This window comes from Salvelinus namaycush, chromosome 18 (assembly GCF_016432855.1).
Source record: "Salvelinus namaycush isolate Seneca chromosome 18, SaNama_1.0, whole genome shotgun sequence".
Lineage (NCBI taxonomy): Eukaryota > Metazoa > Chordata > Actinopteri > Salmoniformes > Salmonidae > Salvelinus > Salvelinus namaycush.
The window spans coordinates 24,595,204-24,620,472 of NC_052324.1; the positions used below are offsets into that span (position 1 = coordinate 24,595,204).

Consider the following 25,269-nt stretch of genomic DNA (forward strand, 5'->3'; position numbering starts at 1 on the left):
ATACCATGCTTATATATGATACAATACCTCATTGACTTACGTCAGATAGCGTGTTGATTCCACCTGCACTGATCTGTCAGGTATCTAGCAAAGGGTAACGGGATAGCTCGAAAGTAGTTTGGCTACAATGTGCTATCTAATGTTCGAAAATATGACATAGGTGACATCGTCTAATGACCCAATTTCATCCTCAAAACAGGCTGAATTAATCCAAGCTAAAACAATAGTCGTTATCTGGTATACTCAAAATGGAATTTCAGATCAGCACATCACATATACACATACATTCTCAGAATTCATAGACACAGCTTCCAGTCATGTAATAAACCCACTCAAATTCACTGAATCCAGAATCAACAGTTGAAGTCGGAAGTTTACATACACTTAGGTTGGAGTCATTAAAACTCGTTTTTCAACCACTCCACAAATGTATTGTTAATTCTTAGGGCTAGGGGTCCCAACTTCCGGTGAAACTGGAGGGAGCGCAATTCAAATAAATAATCATAAATAATATGGATCTTAAACATTTATGTACATATTAAGTGTCTTATATCGGTTGAAAGCTTAAATTCTTGTTAATCTAACTGCACTATCAGATTTACAGTAGCTATTAAAGCGAAAACATGCCATGCGATTGTTTGAGGACAGCGCCCCACATCAAAATATTTTTCCACTAGCACAGGTTTCATACATTCACAAATAACGATTAAATATTCACTTACTTTTTGAAAATCTTCCTCTGATTTGTCATCCAAAGGGTCCAAGCTATAACATGTAATGTCATTTTGTTAGTTAAAATCCTTCTGTATATCCCAAAACGCCCGTTTAGTTGGCGCCATCGATTTGAGTAATCCACTCGTTCAACATGCAGAGAAAGGAATCCGAAAATCTACCCCTAAACTTAGTTTCAACAAGTCAAAATATGTTTCTATTTACTCCTCAGATACCCTAAAATGTAATCAAACTATAATATTTCTTACGGAAAGAAGTATAGTGGGGCAAAAAAGTATTTAGTCAGCCACCAATTGTGCAAGTTCTCCCACTTAAAAAGATGAGAGAGGCCTGTAATTTTCATCATAGGTACACTTCAACTATGACAGACAAAATGAGAAAGAAAAAAATCTGAAAATCACATTTTAGGATTTTTTATGAATTTATTTGCAAATTATGGTGGAAAATAAGTATTTGGTCACCTACAAACAAGCAAGATTTCTGGCTCTCACAGACCTGTAACTTCTTAAGAGGCTCCTCTGTCCTCCACTCGTTACCTGTATTAATGGCACCTGTTTGAACTTGTTATCAGTATAAAAGACACCTGTCCACAACCTCAAACAGTCACACTCCAAACTCCACTATGGCCAAGACCAAAGAGCTGTCAAAGGACACCATAAACAAAATTGTAGACCTGCACCAGGCTGGGAAGACTGAATCTGCAATAGGTAAGCAGCTTGGTTTGAAGAAATCAACTGTGGGAGCAATTATTAGGAAATGGAAGACATACAAGACCACTGATAATCTCCCTCGATCTGGGGCTCCACGCAAGATCTCACCCCGTGGGGTCAAAATGATCACAAGAACGGTGAGCAAAAATCCCAGAACCACACGGGGGGACCTAGTGAATGACCTGCAGAGAGCTGGGACCAAAGTAACAAAGCCTACTATCAGTAACACACTACGCCGCCAGGGACTTAAATCCTGCAGTGCCAGATGTGTCCCCCTGCTTAAGCCAGTACATGTTCAGGCCCGTCTGAAGTTTGCTAGAGAGCATTTGGATGATCCAGAAGAAGATTGGGAGAATGTCATATGGTCAGATGAAACCAAAATAGAACTTTTTGGTAGAAACTCAACTCGTCGTGTTTGGAGGACAAAGAATGCTGAGTTGCATCCAAAGAACACCATACCTACTGTGAAGCATGGGGGTGGAAACATCATGCTTTGGGCCTGTTTTTCTGCAAAGGGACCAGGACGACTGATCCGTGTAAAGGAAAGAATGAATGGGGCCATGTATCGTGAGATTTTGAGTGAAAACCTCCTTCCATCAGCAAGGGCATTGAAGATGAAACGTGGCTGGGTCTTTCAGCATGACAATGATCCCAAACACACCGCCCGGGCAACGAAGGAGTGGCTTCGTAAGAGGCATTTCAAGGTTCTGGAGTGGCCTAGCCAGTCTCCAGATCTCAACCCCATAGAAAATCTTTGGAGGGAGTTGAAAGTCCGTGTTGCCCAGCAACAGCCCCAAAACATCACTGCTCTAGAGGAGATCTGCATGGAGGAATGGGCCAAAATACCAGCAACAGTGTGTGAAAACCTTGTGAAGACTTACAGAAAACGTTTGACCTCTGTCATTGCCAACAAAGGGTATATAACAAAGTATTGAGATAAACTTTTGTTATTGACCAAATACTTATTTTCCACCATAATTTGCAAATAAATTCATTAAAAATCCTACAATGTGATTTTCTGGAATTTTTTTACTCATTTTGTCTGTCATAGTTGAAGTGTACCTATGATGAAAATTACAGACCTCTCTCATCTTTTTAAGTGGGAGAACTTGCACAATTGGTGGCTGACTAAATACTTTTTTGCCCCACTGTATGTTCAATAGGAAACCGATTTTAGCAGGTGCGTAATGTCTTCATAGCGAACGCAAACACAAATTTCCAAGACTGTGTCCTTCTGCTAAAACTGATATTTCTTATTCGTTTTTGAAGTTACAAGCCTGAAACCTTGAACATAGACTGCTGACACCCTGTGGAAGCCATAGGAATTGCATCCAGGGAGCTAATTTTTAATATGACCTTTCTCTTGAATTTCTAAGAGGATGGTCTCTCAAAACAATTCTGGTTGGTTTTTCTTTGGATTTTCTCCTACCATATCTGTTGTGTTATATTCTCCTACATTATTTTAACATTTCTACAAACTTTCTTTCCAATGTAACCAATTATATGCATATCCTGGCTTCAGGGCCTGAGCTACAGGACGTTTACTTTGGGCACGTCATTCAGACAGGAAGTGGAGAGAAAAGGGGCCTAACCCTGAGAAGTTTAACAAACTATAGTTTTGGCAAGTCGGTTAGGACATCTACTTTGTGCATGACACAAGTAATTTTTCAACAATTGTTTACAGACATATTATTTTACTTATAATTCACTGTATCACAATTCCAGTGGGTTAGAAGTTTAATTACACTTAGTTGACTGTGCCTTTAAACAGCTTGGGAAATTCCAGAAAACAATGTCATGGCTTTAGAAGCTTCTGATAGGCTAATTGACATAATTTGAGTCAATTGGAGGTGTACATGTGGATGTATTTCAAGGCCTACCTTCAAACTCATTGCCTCTGCTTGACATCATGGGAAAATCAAAAGAAATCAGCCAAGACCTCAGAAAACAAATTGTAGACCTCCACAAGTCTGGTTCATCCTTGGGAGCAATTTCCAAACGCCTGAAGGTACCACGTTCATCTGTACAAACAATAGTATGCAAGTATAAACACCATGGGACCCGCAGCTGTCATACCGCTCAGGAAAGAGACGCGTTCTGTCTCCTAGAGATGAATGTACTTTGGTGAGAAAAGTGCAAATCAATCCCAGAAAAACCGCAAAGGACCTTGTGAAGATGCTGGAGGAAACAGGTACAAAAGTATCTATATCCACAGTAAAACGAGTCCTATATCAATATAACCTGAAAGGCTGCTCAGCAAGGAAGAAGCCACTGCTCCAAAACCGCCATAAAAAAGCCAGACTACGGTTTGCAACTGCACGTGGGGACAAAGATCGTACTTTTTGGAGAAATATCCTCTGGTCTGATGAAACAAAAATAGAACTGTTTGGCCATAATGACCATCGTTATGTTTAGAGAAAAAAGGGGGAGGCTTGCAAGCCGAAGAACACCATCCCAACCCGTGAAGCATGGGGGTGGCAGCATCATGTTGTGGGGGTGCTTTGCTGCCGGGACTGGTGCACTTCACAAAATAGATGGCATCATGAGGAAAGAAAATTATGTGGATATATGGAAGCAACATCTCATGACATCAGTCAGGAAGTTAAAGCTTGGTTGCGAATGGGTCTTCCAAATGGACAATGACCCCAAGCATGCTTCCAAAGTTGTGGCAAAATGGCTTAAGGACAACAAAGTCAAGGTATTGGAGTGGCCATCACAAAGCCCTGACCTCAATCCTATAGAAAATGTGTGGACAGAACTGAAAAATTGTGTGCGAGCAAGGAGGCCTACAAACCTGACTCAGTTAAACCAGCTCTGTCATGAGGAATGGGCCAAAATTCACCCAACTTATTGTGGGAAGCTTGTGGAAGGCTACCAGAAACGTTTGACCCAAGTTAACCTTACTAGGGTACGTGGGCGTCCCACCTGGCCAACATCCAGTGAAATTGCAGAGCGCTAAATTCAAAAACAGAAATACTCATTATAAAAATTCATAAAACATACAAGTGTTATACATCGGTTTAAAGATTAACTTCTTGTTAATCCAACCACGGTGTCAGATTTCAAAAAGGCTTTACGGTGAAAGCATACCATGCGATTGTCTGAGAACAGCGCCCAGCCAAGTAGAGGAGTTACACAAGTCAGAAATAGCGATAAAACTAATCACTTACCTTTGATGATCTTCATATGGTTGCACTCACAAGACTTCCATTTACTCAATAAATGTTTGTTTTGTTCGATAAAGTCCCTCTTTATATCCAACTGCCAACTGTAAAGTTTGGTGGAGGAGGAATTCCTTAATCCACAGGCTCAAACGCAGTCACAACAGGCAGACGAAAAATCCAAATAGTATCCGTAAAGTTCGTAGAAACATGTCAAACGATGTTTATAATCAATCCTCAGGTTGTTTTTGGCCTAAATAATCGATAATATTTCAACCGGACAATAACGTCGTCAATATAAAAGGTAAACAAGAAAGGCACACTCTGAGTCACGCGCATGAAAAACCTCTGGGACACTGTAGGGTCCACTCATTCAGAGTGTTCTTACTCTCTCATTTTTCAGAATACAAGCCTGAAACTATTTCTAAAGACTGTTGACATCTAGTGGAAGCCATAGGAAGTGCAATTTCAAGTCAATGGATACTGTAATGGCATTCAATAGAAAACTACAAACATAAAATAATCCCACTTCCTGGATGTATTTTTCTCAGGTTTTCACCTGCCAAATCAGTTCTGTTATACTCACAGACATTACTTTAACCGTTTTGGAAACTTTAGAGTGTTTTCTATCCAAATATACCAATTATATGCATATCCTAGCTTCTGGGCCTGAGTAGCAGGCAGTTTACTTTGGGTACGCTTTTCATCCGGAGGTGAAAATAGTGCCCCCTACCCTAGTGAAGTTAAACAATTTTAAAGGCAATGCTACCGAATACTAATTGAGTGTATGTCAACGTTTGACCCACTGGGAATGTGATGAAAGAAATAAAAGCTGAAGAAAAAAAATTCTCTCTAATATTATTCTGACATTTCACATTCTTAAAATATACTTACCTAAGACCCCCTGTCTTAGGTAAGTATATTTTAAGAATGTGAAATGTCAGAATAATATTAGAGAGAATTTTTTTTCTTCAGCTTTTATTTCTTTCATCACATTCCCAGTGGGTCAAAAGTTTTTAGTAGGATAGTAGGTTTTTAGTAGGATTAAATGTCAGGAATTGTGAAAAACTGAGTTTAAATGTATTTGGCTAAGGTGTATGTAAACTTCCGACTTCAAATGTATATAACTCATTGGTCTTTCTTTCTGTCTTCTCTACAGTCACAGCGGCAGCAGCGCAGGCCTCCCCAAACACCACCACCTGCCCCCCTCACCACACCACCTGAGCAGCCTCCCCTCCTCCACCCCGGCCCTGCCTCTGTCCATAGCCAACCTCTCTACCTCGCACTATTCCTCCCTGCGAAGCCCGGCCCATCGCCATCCGGCCATGTTCGCAACCCCCGCCACACTGCCGCCACCTCCGACCTTACCCACTAACAGTCTTGTGGTCCCTGGGCACCCTGCTGGCACCCCCTACCCAGGTAAGATTGCCCTCCTGACATCTCTGGTAGCAAGGCTAGTCCGTCTGCCTGTCTTGGCAGCGAGAGTGTAGAAACTGGACACGTTCAGCTATCTGTGTATTCTCCTTGTAGTACTAATATGTTTTCTTAGACTTTGCTCTATAGTTATTTGTGACCTGTTCTCTTTATAAATTAATAATAAATCAAATCCCATTTTATTTGTCACATACACAGTTTACAGCAGGTATAAAAGGTGAAGCAAAATGCTTATGCGCTAGCTCCCTCAACAAAGCAGAACGTTAATCAATATAATAAATGTAAGAGTAAAAAATAACAAGTAGTAGAGGTAATAATAGGTAATGGTAATGATCTAATGGGACATTTGAGAACAAAGGGCTATTCTGTAACATTAAGTAGCAATTCAGCCAAAGTAACAATCTAATGTGATTTTAAAGTCAATTGTTGCAGAAATGTAAACCCAACTGTACAGTAAAAGCATCCAAGTACAGAGGGAATAAAAGTTAATTATGTGATATTAAGTAGATGTTAACATACCAGGTTACATTGACCTGAAACCAGTGTTGGGGAAGTTACTTTGAAAATATAGTTTACCAAGCAACCAATTACTTCTCAATGGAAGATGTTGAGCTACACTAAAGCTACCCTTAAGAAAAATATAGTTTACTTAACTAAAGTGATGTTGAAATATTTGTTCACCACATCCAAACTACTTCGTGAAAAATTATCATATCTAAATCTGAAATGTCATAGACTACAAATTGCAAGAACAGATCACTCTGGAGTCAGATGTTAACAGAATGTGTAATTTAGCCTATTAAACACAAAAACTATGTTTCAAGTGAGAATTAGGCAGGTCTGATGCCGAAAAAGAAAGGAAATTCTTGCCTACTGCACCCACCTATATTTTATTTTGGCAAAAAAGTAGTGTGTAGTTCCAGTAGTTAACTACATCACTACTGTACATGGCAAAAAGTAATTAACTAGTGAAAACACTACCAAGATTGGAATTTAGTTCAACTACCACCAAGCTACAGCAAAATGTAATTAAATTACTAAACTCAGCAAAAAAAGAAACGTCCTCTCACTGTCAACTTTATTTTCAGCAAACTTAACGTGTAAATATTTGTATGAACATAACAAGATTCAACAACTGAGACATAAACTGAACAAGTTCCACAGACATGTGACTAACAGAAATGGAATAATGTGTCCCTGAACAAAGGGGGGGTCAAAATCAAAAGTAACAGTCAGTATCTGGTGTGGCCACCAGCTGCATTAAGTACTGCAGTGCAGCTCCTCCTCATGGACTGCACCAGATTTGCCAGTTCTTGCTGTGAGATGTTACCCCACTCTTCCACCAAGGCACCTGCAAGTTCCCGGATATTTCTGGGGGGAATGGCACTAGCCCTCACCCCCCGATCCAACAGGTCCCAGAAGTGCTCAATGGGATTTAGATCCGGGCTCTTCGCTGGCCATGGCAGAACACTGACATTTCTGCCTTGCAGGAAATCACGCACAGAACGAGCAGTATGGCTGGTGGCATTGTCATGCTGGAGGGTCATGTCAGGATGAGCCTGCAGGAAGAATACCACATGAGGGAGGAGGATGTCTTCCCTGTAACGCACAGCATTGAGATTGCCTGCAATGACAACAAGCTCAGTCCGATGATGCTGTGACACACCACCCCAGACCATGACGGACCCTCCAAATCGATCCCGCTCCAGCGTACAGCCATCGGTGTAACGATCATTCCTTCGGCGATAAACGCGAATCCGACCATCACTCCTGGTGAGACAAAACCGCGACTTGTCAGTGAAGAGCACTTTTTGCCAGTCCTGTCTGGTCCAGCGACGGTGGGTTTGTGCCCATAGGCAATGTCGTTGCCGGTGATGTCTGGTGAGGACCTGCCTTACAACAGGCCTACAAGCCCTCAGTCCAGCCTCTCTCAGCCTATTGCAGACAGTCTGAGCACTGATGGAGGGATTGTGCGTTCCTGGTGTAACTCGGGCAGTTGTTGTTGCCATCCTGTACCTGTCCCGCAGGTGTGATGTTCGGATGTACCGATCCTGTGCAGGTGTTGTTACACGTGGTCTGCCACTGCGAGGACGATCAGCTGTCCGTCCTGACTCCCTGTAGCGCTGTCTTAGGCGTCTCACAGTACAGACATTGCAATTTATTGCCCTGGCCACATCTGCAGTCCTCATGCCTCCTTGCAGCATGCTTAAGGCACATTCACACAGATGAGCAGGGACCCTGGGCATCTTTCTTTTGGTGTTTTTCAGAGTCAGTAGAAAGGCCTCTTTAGTGTCCTACGTTTTCATAACTGTGACCTTAATTGCCTTCCCTCTGTAAGCTGTTAGTGTCTTAACGACCGTTCCACAGGTGCATGTTCATTAATTGTTTATGGTTCATTGAACAAGAATGGGAAACAGTGTTTAAACCCTTTGCAATGAAGATCTGTGAAGTTATTTGGATTTTTACGAATTATCTTTGAAAGACAGGGTCCTGAAAAAGGGGTGTTTCTTTTTTTGCTGAGTTTAGTTGAACTACATATCTCATTACTCTCCAACACTACCTGTAACCATTCAATTATCATTTTATGATCTGGTAAGTGAAGTAATTTATTACAATTGCACATGCAGTAAAGAAGGGAATGACCATATATAAGACTCTAATGTATATCCCATTACAAATGATAAAGGCATTTTTTTTTTTAAATGATGCCCCTCCATGTTACTCCAAGTACAACTTTTTATCAATGGTAGCAATTTCTCATTTGTGTCCTGGTTTTATTTGGCAAAAAACATGGATCTCCTTTGTTAATTCTTGCATGCAAGATGGTGCCAACAGAGATGGTCATCTCGCTTCAGGTCTTTAGAAAACTATGCAGTTATTAGTTTTTTTATGAATTATTTCTTATTTGTTAACCCTGAAAATCTCAAGTGTTATTACATACAGCTGGGAAGAACTATTGGATATAAAAGCGATGTCAACTTACCATCATTACGAACAGGGATACGTCTTTCCCGAAGCGAATCCTTTCTTTGGACCTCCACCCTAGACATGTGATCTTATCCCAGAAGCCGACCCAAAACAACGCGGTCGCCGCAGGAAAGGCATACGGAGCGGCCTACTGGTCAGACTCAGAAGGCGAGCACACCATCCACCTCTTCCGGGCATATTACTCGCCAATGTCCAATCTCTAGATAACAAGGTGGACGAAGTTAGGGCACGAGTTGCCTTCCAGAGAGACATCAGAGATTGTAACATTCTCTGTTTCACAGAAACATGGCTCACTCGGGATATGTTGTCAGAGTCGGTACAGCCACCCGGTTTCTTCACGCATCGCGCCGACAGAAACAAACATCTCTCTGGTAAGAAGAAGGGCGGGGGTGTATGCCTTATGATTAACGACTCATGGTGTAATCACAGCCACATACAGGAACTCAAGTCCTTTTGTTCACCCGACCTAGAATTCCTTACAATCAAATGCCGACCGCATTATCTTCCAAGAAAATTATTTTAGATTATAGTCACAGCCGCGTATATCCCCCCCCCCCCCCCCCCCCCTCCAAGCAGATCCCTCATCGGCCCTGAAAGAACTTCACTGGACTCTATGTAAACTGGAAACCATATCATCCTGAGGCTACATTTATTGTAGCTGGGGATTTTAACAAAGCTAACCTAAGAACCATACTTCCTCAATTCTATCAGCATACCGAATGCGCGACAAGAGCTGGTAGCTTTCTGGATCATTGCTACTGTAACGTTCGTCTGGTGGTGTATTAACGGACCAAGGCGCAGCGGGTGATGAATACATACTGACTTTAATGAACAGACGAAAACACTGACAAAACACTAGAACAAACTACAAAACAAATAAACGAAGGCAACAGACCTGAAACAAACGAACTTACATATAGACGAAGGACGCAAGAACAGGAACAGACTACCTAAAACGAACGAACAAACGAAACAGTCCCATGTGGATTACACAGACACAGGAACAATCACCCACAAACAAACAGTGAGAACAACCTACCTTAATATGACTCTCAATCAGAGGAAACGCCAAACACCTGCCTCTAATTGAGAGCCATACCAGGCAACCCATTAACCCAACATAGAAAACACATAACATAGACTACCCACCCAAACTCACGCCCTGACCAATTAAACACATACCAAACAACAGAAAACAGGTCAGGAACGTGACAGCTACTCGAACTTCGTGATGCATACAAAGCCCTGCCTTCGGCAAATCTGACCATGACTCCATTTTGCTCCCAGCCTATAGACAGAACCTAAAACAGGAAACGCCCGTGCTCAGGTTAATACAATTCTGGTCTGACCAATCGGATTCCACGCTTCAAGATTGCTTTGATCACATGGACTGGGATATGTTCTGGATAGCCTCAGAGAATAACATTGACATATACGCTGACTTGGTGAGCGAGTTTATTAGCAAGTGCCCCGGAGATGTCGTTCCGTCTGTGACCATTAAAACCTTCCCTAACCAGAAACCACAGATTGATGGCAGCATTCACGCGAAACTGAAAGCGCGAACCACTGCTTTTAATCATGCCAAGGCGACCGGAAACACGACCGAATACAAACAATGCAGCTTTTCCCTCTGCAAGGCAATCAAACAAGCAAAGTGTCAGTATAGAGACAAAGTAGAGTCGCAATTCAACGGCTCAAACACGAGACGTATGTGGCAGGGTCTACAGTCATTCACGGATTACAAAAAGGAAAACCAACCCCGTCGTTGACACCGATGTCTTGCTCCCAGACAAAGTAAACAACTTCTTTGCTCGCTTTGAGGACAATACAGTGCCACTCACACAGCCCGCTACCAAAGCCTGTGGGCTCTCCTTCTCCATGGCCAACGTGAGTAAAACATTTAAACGTGTTAACCCTCGCAAGGCTGCGAGACGGCATTCCTAGCCGCGTCCTCAGAGCATGCGCAGACCAGTTGGCAGGTGTGTTTACGGACATATTCAACTAATCCCTATCCCAGTCTGTTGTCCCCACATGCTTCAAGATGGCCATCATTGTTCCTGTTCCCAAGAAAGCTAAGGTAACTGAACTAAATGACTATCGCCCCATTGCACTCACTTCTGTCATCATGAAGTGCTTTGACAGACTAGTCAAGGACCATATCACCTCCACCCTACCTGATACCCTTGACCCACTCCAATTTGCTTACTGCTCCAATAGGTCCACTGATGATGCAATCGCCTTCGCAATGCACACTGCCCTATCCCATCTGGACAAGAGGAATACGTATGTAAGAATGCTGTTCATTGACTACAGCTCAGCATTTAACACCATAGTACCCTCCAAACTCGTCATTAAGCTCGAGACCCTGGATCTCGGCCCCGCCCTGTGCAACTGGGTCCTGGACTTTCTGACGGGCCGCCCCCAGGTGGTGAAGGTAGGAAACAACATCTCCACCCGGCTGATCCTCAACACTGGGGCCCCACAAGGGTGCGTTCTCAGCCCTCTCCTGTACTCCCTGTTCACCCATGACTGCGTGGCCATGCACGCCTCCAACTCAATCATCAAGTTTGCAGACGACACTACAGTGGTAGGCTTGATTACCAACAACAACGAGACAGCCTACAGGGAGGAGGTGAGGGCCCTTGGAGTGTGGTGTCAGGAAAATAACCTCACACTCAACGTCAACAAAACAAAGGAGATGATCGTGGACTTCAGGAAACAGCAGAGGGAGCACCCCTCATCCACATCGATGGGACAGTAGTGGAGAAGGTGGAAAGTTTTAAGTTCTTCGGCGTACACGTCACGGACAAACTGAAATGGTCCACCCACACAGACAGCGTGGTGAAGAAGGCGCAACAGCGCCTCTTCAACCTCAGGAGGCTGAAGAAATTTGGCTTGTCATCTAAAACAATCACAAACTTTTACAGATGCACAATCGAGACCATCCTGTCGGGCTGTATCACCGCCTGGTATGGCAATTGCACCGCCCTCAACCGCAAGGCTCTCCAGAGGGTAGTGCGGTCTGCACAACGCATCACCGGGGGCAAACTACCTGCCCTCCAGGACACCTACAGCACCCGATGTCACAGGAAGGCCAAAAAGATCATCAAGGACAACAACCACCTGAGCCACTGCCTGTTCACCCCGCTATCATCCAGAAGGCGAGGTCAGTACAGGTGCATCAAAGCTGGGACCGAGAGACTGAAACAGCTTCTATCTCCAGGCCATCAGACTGCTAAACAGCCATCACTAACATAGAGAGGCTGCTGCCATCATACAGACTCAAATCTCTGGCCAATTAAATAAACGGACTTAATAAAGGTATCACTAGTCACTTTTAATAATGCCACTTTAATAATGTTTACATAGAGGTATCACTAGTCACTTTAAATAATGCCACTTTTAATAATGTTTACATCCTACATTACTCCATCTCATGTATATACTGTATTCTACACCATCTACTGCATCTGCCTATGCCATCGCTCATCCATATATTTATATATACATATTCTTATTCATCCCTTTACATTTGTGTGCATTTGTGTGTAAGGTAGTTGTTGTGACTTTGTTAGAATACTTGTTAGATTTTACTGCATCGTCAGAAATAGAAGCACAAGCATTTCGCTACACTCGCATTAACATCTGCTAACCGTGTGTATGTGACCAATACAATTTGGTTTGATTTGCGTAATCTGGGCTGAAGAATAGCTTTAAGTGAAATGCCAGAGGATATTTTCTGGTCCGTAACACTGCATGCTGTCAGCTAACTGTTCTTTTATGGCAAGTCCGAGGAAGGGCATGTTAGGTAAGATGTAAGCTGTTCATATTGAAGCTGACTTTTAGTTCTACTATTATGTTAATCTTGTAATATTTACATATTTTTGTCATATGTAAAATGTAGCAGAATTGTATCGTCATATGATTTTGTATCTGTATAAGAGAAATGATTGTTGTCAATTATTCTTTATTGAATTGATACTCTTTTAGTGTGTATTGTACTATAATACACAGTGCTTGACTTGGACTGAACTGAAATAGGTGCCGGTACTCAATTTGGGTGCCGGTACTGTTTATATTTAGGTGCAGGAACTCCATAATACTTTTGAAGTAATATTCTATAAGAGGAACAGGAGCTCAAGCAGTAGAACATTTGAGATGCCGGTACTCAGCTCCGGTGAGCTTCTGCCCAAGTCAAGCACTGGTAATAGACATTTAAGGTAATAGTAGTAGCTAGGATATGTAGCATTAGTGGAGGGAGTCTGCTGTGTTTTCTGCTGAGGTGACTCTTGGTTCTCTCTTGTCTTTAGATACCAGCCTGTTGATATCATTCAACCAACCAATCATGTATTGCCAGCCTCATTCGGGGATTCTGATTGGCACATTGTCACAGGCAACTCTCTTACCACCCCCAATGAGTCCTCACGTAGAAAACCCTCACAGCATGAGCTGGAGAAACAGAGAATGCCAGGTGACTATTCTTTCTTCTCTTCTACCCCGTTGTTAAGACTGACTGGCGTCCGTGCCTTTCTTGTGTCTCCCTTTTTCCCCCCTTTCTCGCTCTCCTTTCTTGCAGAGCTTGACCTCCTGCGGCAGGAGCTGAACAACCGCTTCCTGGTTCAGAGTTCAGAGGGGTGGAGCCGGGGGCCGTCCTCCGCGGGGTCCCCGCTGGCCCCTGTGTCACTCCTGAGGGGAGAGTTTCACCAACACCAGCACATGCATCAGCACCAACACACCCACCAGCACACCTTCACGCCCTTCCCGCCCAGTCTGCCCCCGGCCACCATCATTCCTCCGCCCACCGCACCCCCCATGGTGCGTACCCCAGCCAGAAATGTGAGGATAAGTAAAGCTCCCATATAGTACTTCAACCCCCCTCCTCTTCCTCGTCCTAGTCACCCCAATCGCCAAATGCTCACCCTCCTCCCAACCGATAGGGCCAGAGCCTGCCCTCCTTCCCCACCCAAACATTTGCTATCCATTCCCCCCTCTGCTGGTTGGGTCTCTTGGTCTTTTGCATATTGTCACAGGGACACTGTAACAGTGCGTTTTCACAGAGAGTTGAGGAACAGGAGGCAGGGGCACCTAGTCATCACTACAGCCCCATAATAAGGCTCCAACTAACCCGTCATCTCCCCGCCACAGTACACATGTTTGTAGTGGTTCATCCTCAATGCTGAAACCAGACATAACACAGGCGCCTGCTGCATATAATACTACAGTATATAATAATAGACATTATGCTTTTGGACCAGGGTTTTACATGTGCATTAGCCTATATAGAGGGCTGAGCTTCAAAAACATTACAATGCACAAAGGCTCACTATATGCCCCTTTCCTTTACAACACAAGGGAAGCCTGCCCAAACCAACATACGCCAGTACAGTTGATTCAATGTATTCATCATTCTCTCGATGAACATGACATTTTTTGCCCTGGAACAAAGGAGACCGATTGAAGGGAGGGTTTTTATTGTTTTCTTATGGATCTGTTTGAAATGTTTTTGAATGTTCTGATTTCCCTGCCATGCACCAGAAACAAAAGGGCCTTCCAACAGATGTGTGGCGTGACTGCCATGCACTGGGGGCTAATGCTCCGCAATGACAAATTCAAAGCCTGTGGTTACACTCAATGACTTCATTCCAGATGAAAGGGAGTGACGTCATTCGGACTGTTTTGATCATGTATAATAGCTTCAGTGCCTTTTTAACCGTCATCAGGCAGCATCGAGTCAGCCATCGAGTCAGCTATCAAGTCAGCCATCGAGTCAGCTATCGAGTCAGCTATCGAGTCAGCCATCGAGTCAGCTATTGAGTCAGCCATCGAGTCAGCCAGGGGCAAAACATTGGCAGCTCTAAATCGTAAAAATGTTCCCTGGAAAAGTTAGGGGTATTCATCCATCATTTGGAAAGCAATATCAATCTGAGAAATCCATTCAGACACGACTCCCATTTATGCCTTTTCAGCATTAGTGTAATAGATATAATCTATCATGTCATGACCCCTAATTAAGAGGCTATGGTCCATTTAGAGCATGGGGCTTTGCTGCATTGCTTTGTGGAATCTAACATGATCCCTGTATGTTAGAAATGCCAGGAAAAGGGCTTAGCTTATGTACATACAGTGTAGAGCTATCTGATAAGCAGTCAGGGAGACTGTTTAGTTTAGATTGTGAATCTCTCAGTCAAAAAGCATGTGTGCTGCTGTTATCTTCTGTCTGTAGCTGATCCCTTCATTCCTCTATATGGCAGCCAGGCATTCTTTATATGCACTCTGTCTCTTTTCATCTTCAGAGTTATTTCCTCATCTTGCCAATGCTGTATGGCTTTGTGCACTCACATCTGTATGTTGTGGCTGATGCATTGGTGTTACAATGGGGTTTAAGACTGTTAATGTATTCTGTTTTATTGAGACTGTGTTTTTACTTAACCCATGTTGTTTCTCTCCTCTCCTCCCTCCAGCAACATTGCTGTTTCACTTTAATTTTACTGCTTGTTTAGAGAGACAGGAGTAATGTTGTGGTTGTTTTTTAGTGTTTGTCATGATGTGTGTAGTTGGATCGGTCCAGCTGTGCTCACTGTGAGCACTCCATGTCATTTCAACTATGTAACGGCCCTTGGCTAATAGCTGTAATGAATGAAATTATGAATCCTCTGTATTTGTTTATTGTTCTACGCCATCAGGCAGCTGGCCCTGCCAAATGGAAACACTGAGTGTCTATTTTCCCCTCTGTCTTCTTAGGAAAAAGAATATCATTAATTGTTTAAAGATGAAATACCGAGCCTTAATTATCCAAAGCTGTTTACAATAAACCTCTGACAGGCCCTGTAAATTATAAAGCATGAGTTTTATAGACAGCCATAAAGCCACTAGCGAGTATTACTCCCCCAGTGTAAAACATAAAACAGGCCCGAGCTTAAGAAGGAAACGAGAAGGTACAGAGGGAGAACTGGTTTAATGAGCTCGGAAGCTGCCTCAGCGTTTCCACTCAATAGGGTGTCTGTGTTTGATTTGGAACAATTATCGCCCGCAAACACAAACACAAACCCGCCGCTGTGACCGTTCTCTGTGGCGGATGTTGAATGGCCCCGCTTCGCTGGGAGGCCAGGCCCAGTCAGAGGAGCTATGCCTAGTGTTGAGCGAGAAAACCGCCTCCTTTCCCGCCCATGTCACAGGGGGGAGACACACACACACACACACACACACACACACACACACACACACACACACACACACATAGAATTAACTGATTCATGTGCGTCTCGTTTTTCCTTTTTTAGGAAAACCCAAACCAGCGGCGGTTTGTAAAAACACTCACAAAAGTACCTGCAAATGGTTTGTCTATTTATGGAATAGGAATAAGTTACTGTCAGTTGCAATTAGCAGGTTTCAAAATAGAGGAGCAGTTTTGGCTTACATGCAGTCACACAAAGTCCCCATTCATACATGGGAATTCTCTCTCTCTCTCTCTCTCTCTCTCTCTCTCTCTCACTAACTGACAAATATGTAAACTAGATTCCCATGGCTTGGCCTCATGATCAGATACTGTATATGAGGCTATAGTCTTTCTGTTGAGATCCTAATGTCATTATTCTATTAGTATGCTTCGGAAAATGTTTCGTTATATTAAACCATTTGAGTCGTTCAAAGTTATTTCAGTCTCATGCTGTACATGTTCAAAATGAGCTCTCTTGAAAATGTAGTCGAACCAATTTAATTTCACCTATCAAAGACTGACTGTTCATATACCCAGAGTTATATGATGTTACGCATAGAAAATGTTAATGTCTCTGAGATTTCGCTCTCTGAGTCGTCACACACACTAAAATGGCAACCCCCCATAGTATGTATGTGTCTCTGTGTGCTCCGTTTCCATAACAGAGATCATTGTAAAACCCTACATCTGTCACAGCCTATTAGTTTCACGTCTCCAAATTTTCCACTTAATAAGAAACATAACTCAATCTTCTCGTTTTACACTGAGGCCTTTAAGTAAGGTAGAGAGAGCTCCCCCCGCCCAAGCATAGTACTGTCTCTAGGCCTAACTCAATGGCTGTTTTTCTGTGCTGCAGACAAATTGGAAAATCCCTAATATTGGCAGTCCATTTGATTAGTCATATCCCTGATGATTTAACTTAATCTCAATCTGCAGTCTGGCTGGCCAGCTGCACGCAAAAGAAAAACAAAACATGACCCCAGAATGCTCAGTGTTTCCTTTAAGCCAGCTGCTGTCAGACTTCCTGGGCTTTTGATCTAACTGATGTTGTGCTGAACTTCCTCTCTCCTGTGTTGTTCTGTCACTGAATAGGTGTAATGGGATTTTCTTGTATTCCTTGGATGGTCTTTAGTTCATAGATGCAGAGTTCCTGTTATTGTTATTGGTCAGTTTGGCATCACTGACGTCTTACTCTGCTTTCCCATTCTTTTTTTCCAGTTCGACAAATACGCTCCAAAACTGGACAATCCATTCATTAGACATTCAAATGTAAGTTAACTATTTCCTTTCAACTTCCATCACCATGCTTTTAGCATGTTTTCTGTCAAATAGTTACTGTGGTTAGATATTTGAAATTTGGAGAGAGAAAATATCAATTTATTCTTCTACACGTGTTTATGTGTGAGTGTTGTCTCTTTACGTCTTGTTGTAATCTGTTTTAAGAAGTGGTTGTGTGTCTCCTCTCCCCCATGCAGTTCTTCCCCTCCTACCCCCCCACAATGCCAGGCATGCCCCCGCTGCTCCCACACTCAGGACCCTTCAGTTCACTGCAAGGAGCCTTCCAGCCCAAGGTTAGCCCCACAGACCTGCACACACACACACGTATGCATTGCGCACACGCACACAAACACACATGCACACAATACACATGCGCGCATGCACACACACTCACTCATTCACTCACACAATACAAAAACACAACATACACACATGCATTTTTTTCACAAACACACCCGCACTGGCAACTCAGCATTCTGCTCATCATCTCACCCAAGAATGAGGCTAGAATTAGGGGACCTGAATACCACCAAAGCCTTCCTTTACAGTCTGTGTACAGGGCAGCAGGCAGCTGCGTTTCAAGTGAACCAGCCTGACAAATCTGCCCCTGCTTCTTTTTTTTCACTATAATAGACTATGCAAACAAGGCCTGTCTTTAAGCTGGCGGGCCTGAGCCGCCCGCCACTGTGCAGGGGGAGATAAGCACCCGTGTGTGTATATGTGTATGTGTATATATGTGTGTGTGTGTGTGTGTGTGTGTGTGTGTGTGTGTGTGTGTGTGTGTGTGTGTGTGTGTGTGTGTGTGTGTGTGTGTGTGTGTGTGTGTGTGTTAGTGTGTGATGATTGGGGCCTGGCAGGCGCCCAATAGGCTCTGACCCTGTTGTAAGCCACCAATCAAAGCTGGCCTAAATCCCCTGGTTTTATTCCCTACAGGCTCTATAATGGAGGTCTTTTGTTTCCTGCGTCCAGATGGTTAGAGTACAGTACAGTTAGCCCCCTCCATCCCTCCATTCACCACCTACAGCCAAACGCTGGGCACCACTGAGCATCAGGAGAGGGGTTGGAAGATGGAGGGTGGAGGGTGTGGTGCTAGGAACCACCTGGGATCACCTAGTACTCTGGGATGGATTAAGATCTAGGCATTCTGGTTCTTCTAGACCTCAAAGACAGAGATCTATAATTTGCTGTCTTGTTGATTCTGTACTGGAGACCTCCTAGGAGTGCACGTCACATACAGTTGCTTGCTTTGCAGGGTCTCTTGGTGTGAATCAATGCAGAAGAGGCAGTGTTTTGGAGTGTGTCTATTGTTGGTGTTGTCATTCTGTGCAAAGTCTCTTTTTCCACCATCTTCATTTGCAACACTCTGCCTCTGTCTTTCTCTCTCTTCTTTATCTATCCTCTCTTTTAGTCCTCTAACCCCATAGACGTAGCATCCCGTTCGGGGGCAGTACCTCACACACTCCTACAGAAGGACCCACGGGTACGTAGCCTACTGTCACTGTCCCTCGAAAACACCAAGCCCATGCTTGATGCTTTACATTGGAGATGAAGGAAGTATAGATGATTGTGGCTGTGGGTTGATTATGGTTCATGTTTTCTTCTTTCAACAACACAGGTATCGGATCCTTTCAGGACAGCAGTTAGAGTAAGCCATGATTTCATTTGTCTTCCATGCACTGTCAAATTTACTGCAGTACCAAGTACCAACATGTCATAACGTTGAGTAAATTCTACAGTATCATCGTGTCATAGCATTAAGGTGTTGGGTTTAACCTAGAATAATTTGCTAACTTCCAGAAACCTGGCAAGTGGTGTGCGGTGCACGTCCAGATCGCCTGGCAGATTTACCACCATCAGCAGAAGATGAAGGTGAGCGAGCTGTGTGGTGTGTGTGTGTGTGTGTGTGTGTGTGTGTGTGTGTGTGTGTGTGTGTGTGTGTGTGTGTGTGTGTGTGTGTGTGTGTGTGTGTGTGTGTGTGTGTGTGTGTGTGTGTGTGTGTGTGTGTGTGTGTGTGTGTGTGTGTGTGTGTGTGTGTGTGTGTGTGTGTGTGTGTGTGTGTGCGTCCTCCCGGGTGGCGCAGTGGTCTAGGGCACTGCAACGCAGTGCTAGCTGCGCCACCAGAGTCTCTGGGTTCGCGCCCAGGCTCTGTCGCAGCCGGCCGCAACCGGGAGGTCCGTGGGGCGACGCACAATTGGCATAGCGTCGTCCGGGTTAGGGAGGGTTTGGCCGGTAGGGATATCCTTGTCTCAGTATGTAAAATGTAATAAAAAATGTATGCACTCTACTGTAAGTCGCTCTGGATAAGAGCGTCTGCTAAATGACTAAAATGTAAATGTAAAAAAAAATGTGTGTGTGTGTGTGTGTGTGTGTGTGTGTGTGTGTGTGTGTGTGTGTGTGTGTGTGTGTGTGTGTGTGTGTGTGTGTGTGTGTGTGTGTGTGTGTGTGTGTGTGTGTGTGTGTGTTAGGCAGAAGGAGGCCAAGGGAGGGGAAGGAGGGATGTGCCTGATCCTCTGCCAAAATGTTTTATTTTCCCAAGGATTCCTCTCTTTCTATGCCTATTTATGTAGCGGCCATTTTGGTTGTAGTTTGGAAGACTCCTCTTGTCTCTGTCATGGTGTCACTGTCATAGGCACCCCGTCCTCATGGGGTTTAGTGGGCCTAATCAGCTTACCCTGATGTTGTTATGGCACAGTGGGTATGTGTTGGGCATGTAGAGGCATTATGTACTGTATGTTGTCCCTCCTCTCTGATCTCACACAGTGATTACATCACTGATTATAGCAGATTACAAGTCCCTCCTTGAACTATGAAATGACTGGCGTCAATTATTGTTAATTACTACATTTGCAAACACTGACAGTGCCACTCTGTTTTCTTTTCTTTCTCATCCTCTACCTTTTCTTTCCCTTTTATCTTCATCTCCCTCGTGTTCTCTCTCTCTCTTTCTCTCTCGCTGCCCACTCTCACCCCTTCTCTCTGACAGCAGATGCAGGTGGACCCTCACAAACTGGACATGAATGGAAAGCTGGACCTGTTCAGTCGTCCCCCTGCCCCAGGGGTGTTTCCTGGGTTTCCCTACACCCACGACTTGGCACGACCCATGTTCTCCTCCACAGGTCAGTACAGGGCTCATGGTCCTCTACCCAGCACAGAGGGACATGTCACAGGGTCTTTAGGGCTATTATAGTTTCAGATTTGAATGCTTCCTTTTTGTCTCCCATTGACATCTATGAATGAGACACGAAAGTCCGGCTCTCAAGTCAGAATACCACCCCTACTGCCAACAACCCCACAATTCTGGTGATGTGGACGCCATACCAAATCTACCAAAGCCCATAGTACCTTTCAGAGCTTCAGGTTGAATTATGAGTAGGTCTACTGTTGTCCAATAAGAGTGTAACTCTATGCATATAGACAGATGTTTACTTCCTGGTTACCTGTCACATTTCTTCACACCGGTAATGACACACGGTGTATTAGTGTTCAGCTGTGTTCTATTCTTCTTTACCTGCCCTAGTTGAAGTGCTGTTGTTGTACATTTTGTCCTAGACATGTGATGTGGCCATGAATATGGATTCTTCTCTATGGTTGCATCCTAAATGGCAACCTATTCCCTACATAGTGCACTATGTAGGGAATAGGGTGCCATTTGGAACACAATTATTTGTGATAATTGACTGGTAGAACCTGCCTTGAAGGCAACATGGAGGCGGATGCCCTTTAGCTTGTAATTATGCAGTATTGTGTCCTGAATTGGCTTGTAATTGGCTCATTCATGAACCATTCATGAAATATGGGTGAAGAACGTTTTGTAAGAGGTCAACGTCTGTTCATAAAAAAGCCCCCCCCCCATCCTAAATGCATATACACGTACGAGCGCACACACATCCACAAACACGTGAGACTATTGAATATTATGCTAATTGCTATCAAGCCTTTCTCAGACAACCACTGTTAACCCTATGAAACATCAGATATCCTTCACTGTATTTTTGGTGGTTTGTCCTCTTTTTGGATGCCTAGTTAGAGGTTATGACAGATGACTACTGACACTACTATCTGAGTGGAGACACTGAGATGACATGGTCGGTCCACTCTCTCTGGAAGCAAACTACTCGGTTTCGTCCTTCCGTTATATCGGCATCGAACTCATCACCCTCTCTAGGAGAGGGGGAGACCTCGACAATTTATTGTTTAAACGAGAGGCTGTCTGGAGCTTTCATTTAAAGACCTTTGCTCCCTTCGGTCTCAACGTAGACTTTGATCTGAAGCCATTCTTGTGATTATTGTGATTTTTCTATTCATTGTAAATGTTTGTAGGCCTATGTAGCCAAATTGTATCTATGACCGTATGCTATCCATTTATGTTTTTTATATGTTCTATTTATATCTGTAAATTAACCAATGATATCAAGCCACACCCAGCCATGATTACAGACACCTGTGTGTGTTCTTTGACACTATATAAACTAGTGACCCGCAGTGTTTGTCATTATACCCTGATGAAGACAGCTTGTCTGTCCAAACGTTGGTTATTAGGTTATTAAATTATTGCATCTGAGCTCCTAGTGTATGGCTCTCCTTTTCTTTTTCAACTGTTCTCTCTCTCTCTCTCTCTCTCTCTCTCTCTCTCTCTCTCTCTCTCCTCCCGTAGGTTCTGGCCATCCGGCCGCCTCCCCGTACGGCCCCTCCCCCCACCACAGCGGCTTCCTGCCTCCCAGCCACTTGGCAGGTAAGTGGAAATAGCACCACATTTTCAATCCCAATTTTTCCTTTTTCACTTTCTCTCTCTTTGTTGCACTCATATTGAGAATACTACTACAGTCACATTTTGTTGTTTGTAAAATAAGGTTATAATAGGGAAATAGAGGTTCTGGCTAGTGAAGACATCCTGCTCCATATCTCACACTCAGTTTAACTTTAGTGCTGTGTAGAGAGACCTCATGAAATCTATCCCCGTGATTCATAAAAGATACCCTTGAGTTACCCTCCTGCCTGTACTGATGTGGAAGGAAGGCCACTCTGGGCTTGTTATGGTAGTTTTTCTAATTTCCTGACTTTATTTTCTAGCTCCTTTGTTCAAGGGAAGGTTTTTTACTGCACAACATTTCATATTGCCTTGGACTTAGGCAGATGGCCTCAGAAAATATGCCATTTTACCTTGAGGCTTCTTTTTATGGCCTCTTCCAGTTCTGCTCGTCTCTTTCACAGACAGAGTAATGGAGGTTTTTGTATTATTCTGTATTTCCCATCAAATAGGTTGTTAGGCTTCAGTGCAGCAAGGTGATTTCACGGGATAAGCTCTTGAGTCAATCCAATTTGAGTTTATAAACACTTGGTGCACAGGGGAGAAATGTTGAGGAATTATGACACTCCTCAAAGATTTTGGGTGAAATTCCTGCCCAAAGAACTAATTCAAGTGTGACTTTCTAGCTGTTGTTTGCTGATATATTGACAAACTGTTGCATTGCATTCACCACATAGTGGAAGTCTTTCAGAACTAGATTAAAGGATCATTCATCATTGATTTAACCTCTGGCATTTTCCAATATGGCTTCTTACTCAATCTTGATAATGTTGTGTCCTGATTCAGGTAGGTATGCATACCTTTCCATTTTGAGTTCTATGTACACTTCTATGTAAACTAGGTTTAACTAAGACACTCGTAGTAGAAAATGTGCTACGTAGAATGATAAAGGTTTCTTCATCTGGAACCATTTTTGGATCCAGGTAGAACATTTCCCCCCAAAGAAGAACCCTCAAAGAAACCTTTAACCTGGAAACATACAGCCGAAGATCCCTATGGTTCTAGGTAGCACATGTTTTCTCAGAGTGTGCAGGTTCAAATGGAAGTGTGAAACACTGAAGCATCTCTAAAGCCTACTCAACAAACATTCTCCATTAAAGCAGCTGTGTGCCTGACTGTTGGAGACCTCCAAATCCCCTGTCCGATTGTAGTCCAGCTCCAACCTAGACCCCATCGTACTCAGTCTCCCATCAGGCAGTGCTTCCCTAGAATCAGGGTCAGAGATTAAAGGCTCCGCTCCATTACGGACAGTGTGGGAGTAAATCCAGTGTGGCCAGAGCAGGCAGCAAGCCTCGCTAGCTAGCTACATACAGTAGGATTAGAGGAAGCAGGATAGCAGCGCTAGAAAACCCACAGCTCCGCTTGTAAGAGAAAAGCAGAGTGGAACGAGTGGTCGGGCTCCTCCAGCCAGCTCAGCTAATCCCTGTTTGGCATTTTGCAGATCCTTTCAGTCGCTCCAGTACCTTTGGCGGCCTCGGCAACCTTTCAACCAGTGCCTTCGGAGGATTAGGCAACCCCTCGCTTGGTAAGCGCCAGCCCCCCGCCCCTCCCCGAGTGGGCCAGGGAGGAACGAAATCAAGGCACTTAGTTCTGCATCAAATGCCAAAATAAAACTAACACGGAGGAACAAAAAGGCAGGCAGCACAGCTCTCTCTCTCTGTCTCTCCGTCCACCCCCCTCCCCAGTAGCTTGGCTTTAATCTGACAGCAACACTGCCAACGCACACAGCACTCACAGGCTTTCTGTTAGGTTGCTATTCATGTATTAATTATTCTACAAGCCCCCTCATCACCACTGTGGAGGGTTTTCTCCCTCTCTTGCCCTCTCCCTCCCTCTCTCTCTCTTATTCTCCTCTGCCAAATCAGTTGCCCTGTAGCAAAATGGATTTCAGTGAAATAGACACCCTGTGGAATGCTAAGGTCTCCCTGGCTTTTCACTACCCTCACCCCAGAGGGTAATTGAGTCCCCCCCATCCGCCCCCTTTCCAGTGAAAAGGCCCTGAGAGAGGAGTGAATGGGGGAGCAGAGCAGAGTAGGGTCTGTTTCAAGCAGCTAGAAGTGCAGAGGGGGAAGCCATTAACCTGGCCAGTCTTTGTAAAGCAGAGCTGCTTGCAGCAAGAGACCGCTCAGAACTCTCAAGACAAAGACAAAGCTGCTATTGTGTTGATTTTCTTTTTCTTTCTTTCTTTCCTCTTGTCTTCAGTCTCTCCATCTTATGTTGTGTGTCCAGGAGGGAGTTTAGTTTGGTTCGCTTACACTCTTTTCTCCCTGTCGCCTCTCCTTCAGGCTCCAACAGTGTCTTTGGCCATAAAGAGGGCCCAGGGGGCCTGCCAGGCTTCAGCAGCCCTCACCATGACACCTGGAACAGGCTCCACCGGACCCCACCCTCCTTCCCCACCCCTCCACAGTGGCCCAAGTCTGCAGACACGGAGCGCAGCAACTCAGCAAACAGCCACGAGCGTGAACGAGAACGAGAGAGGGAACGGGAACGGGAGAGGGAGAGAGAACAGGAGAAAAGGGATTCATCCATCAGCAAAGAGGATAAGGATAAAGACAGGTATGTAGTTTGTATGAATACAACTCTGAATTATTTGTATTAGTTGTAAGTAACTCAAGTGTTTGTTATTTGAATGCTAATTTTCATGCACACATATTTCCAACTAAAGTAAAAAATAAAATTAAAAACTCCATTCTAACCTTCTGATAAATACACATTTTTATTTTGTTTGTGCCCCTCAGAGATTCGATTGACCGTAACCGTCACTCCAACCGTTCGTCCCCTGCATCGGCCCCAACCAGCTACCAGATCAGTAGCCTGATGCGCTCTAACAGCCAGAACTCCAGCGACTCGGGTCGCCACCACAGCGGCAGCGTGGACCGGGTACGGGAGGCAGAGAAGGAGCTCCCGGAGCGCCACCGAGAGGTGGCCATAGTGGGGGAGGTC

At 44.1% G+C, this 25,269-nt stretch overlaps 1 protein-coding gene across 5 annotated transcripts in view; it reads left to right on the forward strand.

Annotated features, from left to right (window-relative positions):
* The window catches only part of LOC120063255 (autism susceptibility gene 2 protein-like), a 462,402-nt gene that overhangs the window by 434,786 nt on the left and 2,347 nt on the right, over window positions 1-25,269 (forward strand). For 2 of the 5 annotated variants that reach the window (XM_039013504.1, XM_039013507.1), the window contains 12 exons: window positions 5,763-6,022; window positions 13,602-13,861; window positions 17,460-17,510; window positions 17,717-17,812; window positions 18,928-18,999; window positions 19,135-19,164; window positions 19,317-19,388; window positions 20,503-20,635; window positions 22,174-22,251; window positions 23,768-23,851; window positions 24,612-24,882; window positions 25,065-25,269. The exon at window positions 25,065-25,269 is cut by the window's right edge and continues 2,347 nt beyond it. In XM_039013504.1, coding sequence (XP_038869432.1) covers window positions 5,763-6,022; window positions 13,602-13,861; window positions 17,460-17,510; window positions 17,717-17,812; window positions 18,928-18,999; window positions 19,135-19,164; window positions 19,317-19,388; window positions 20,503-20,635; window positions 22,174-22,251; window positions 23,768-23,851; window positions 24,612-24,882; window positions 25,065-25,269 — 1,612 coding nt within the window. The remainder of the gene's footprint in view (window positions 1-5,762; window positions 6,023-13,601; window positions 13,862-17,459; window positions 17,511-17,716; window positions 17,813-18,927; window positions 19,000-19,134; window positions 19,165-19,316; window positions 19,389-20,502; window positions 20,636-22,173; window positions 22,252-23,767; window positions 23,852-24,611; window positions 24,883-25,064) is intronic. The other 3 variants (XM_039013505.1, XM_039013506.1, XM_039013509.1) reach the window with 3 other exon arrangements.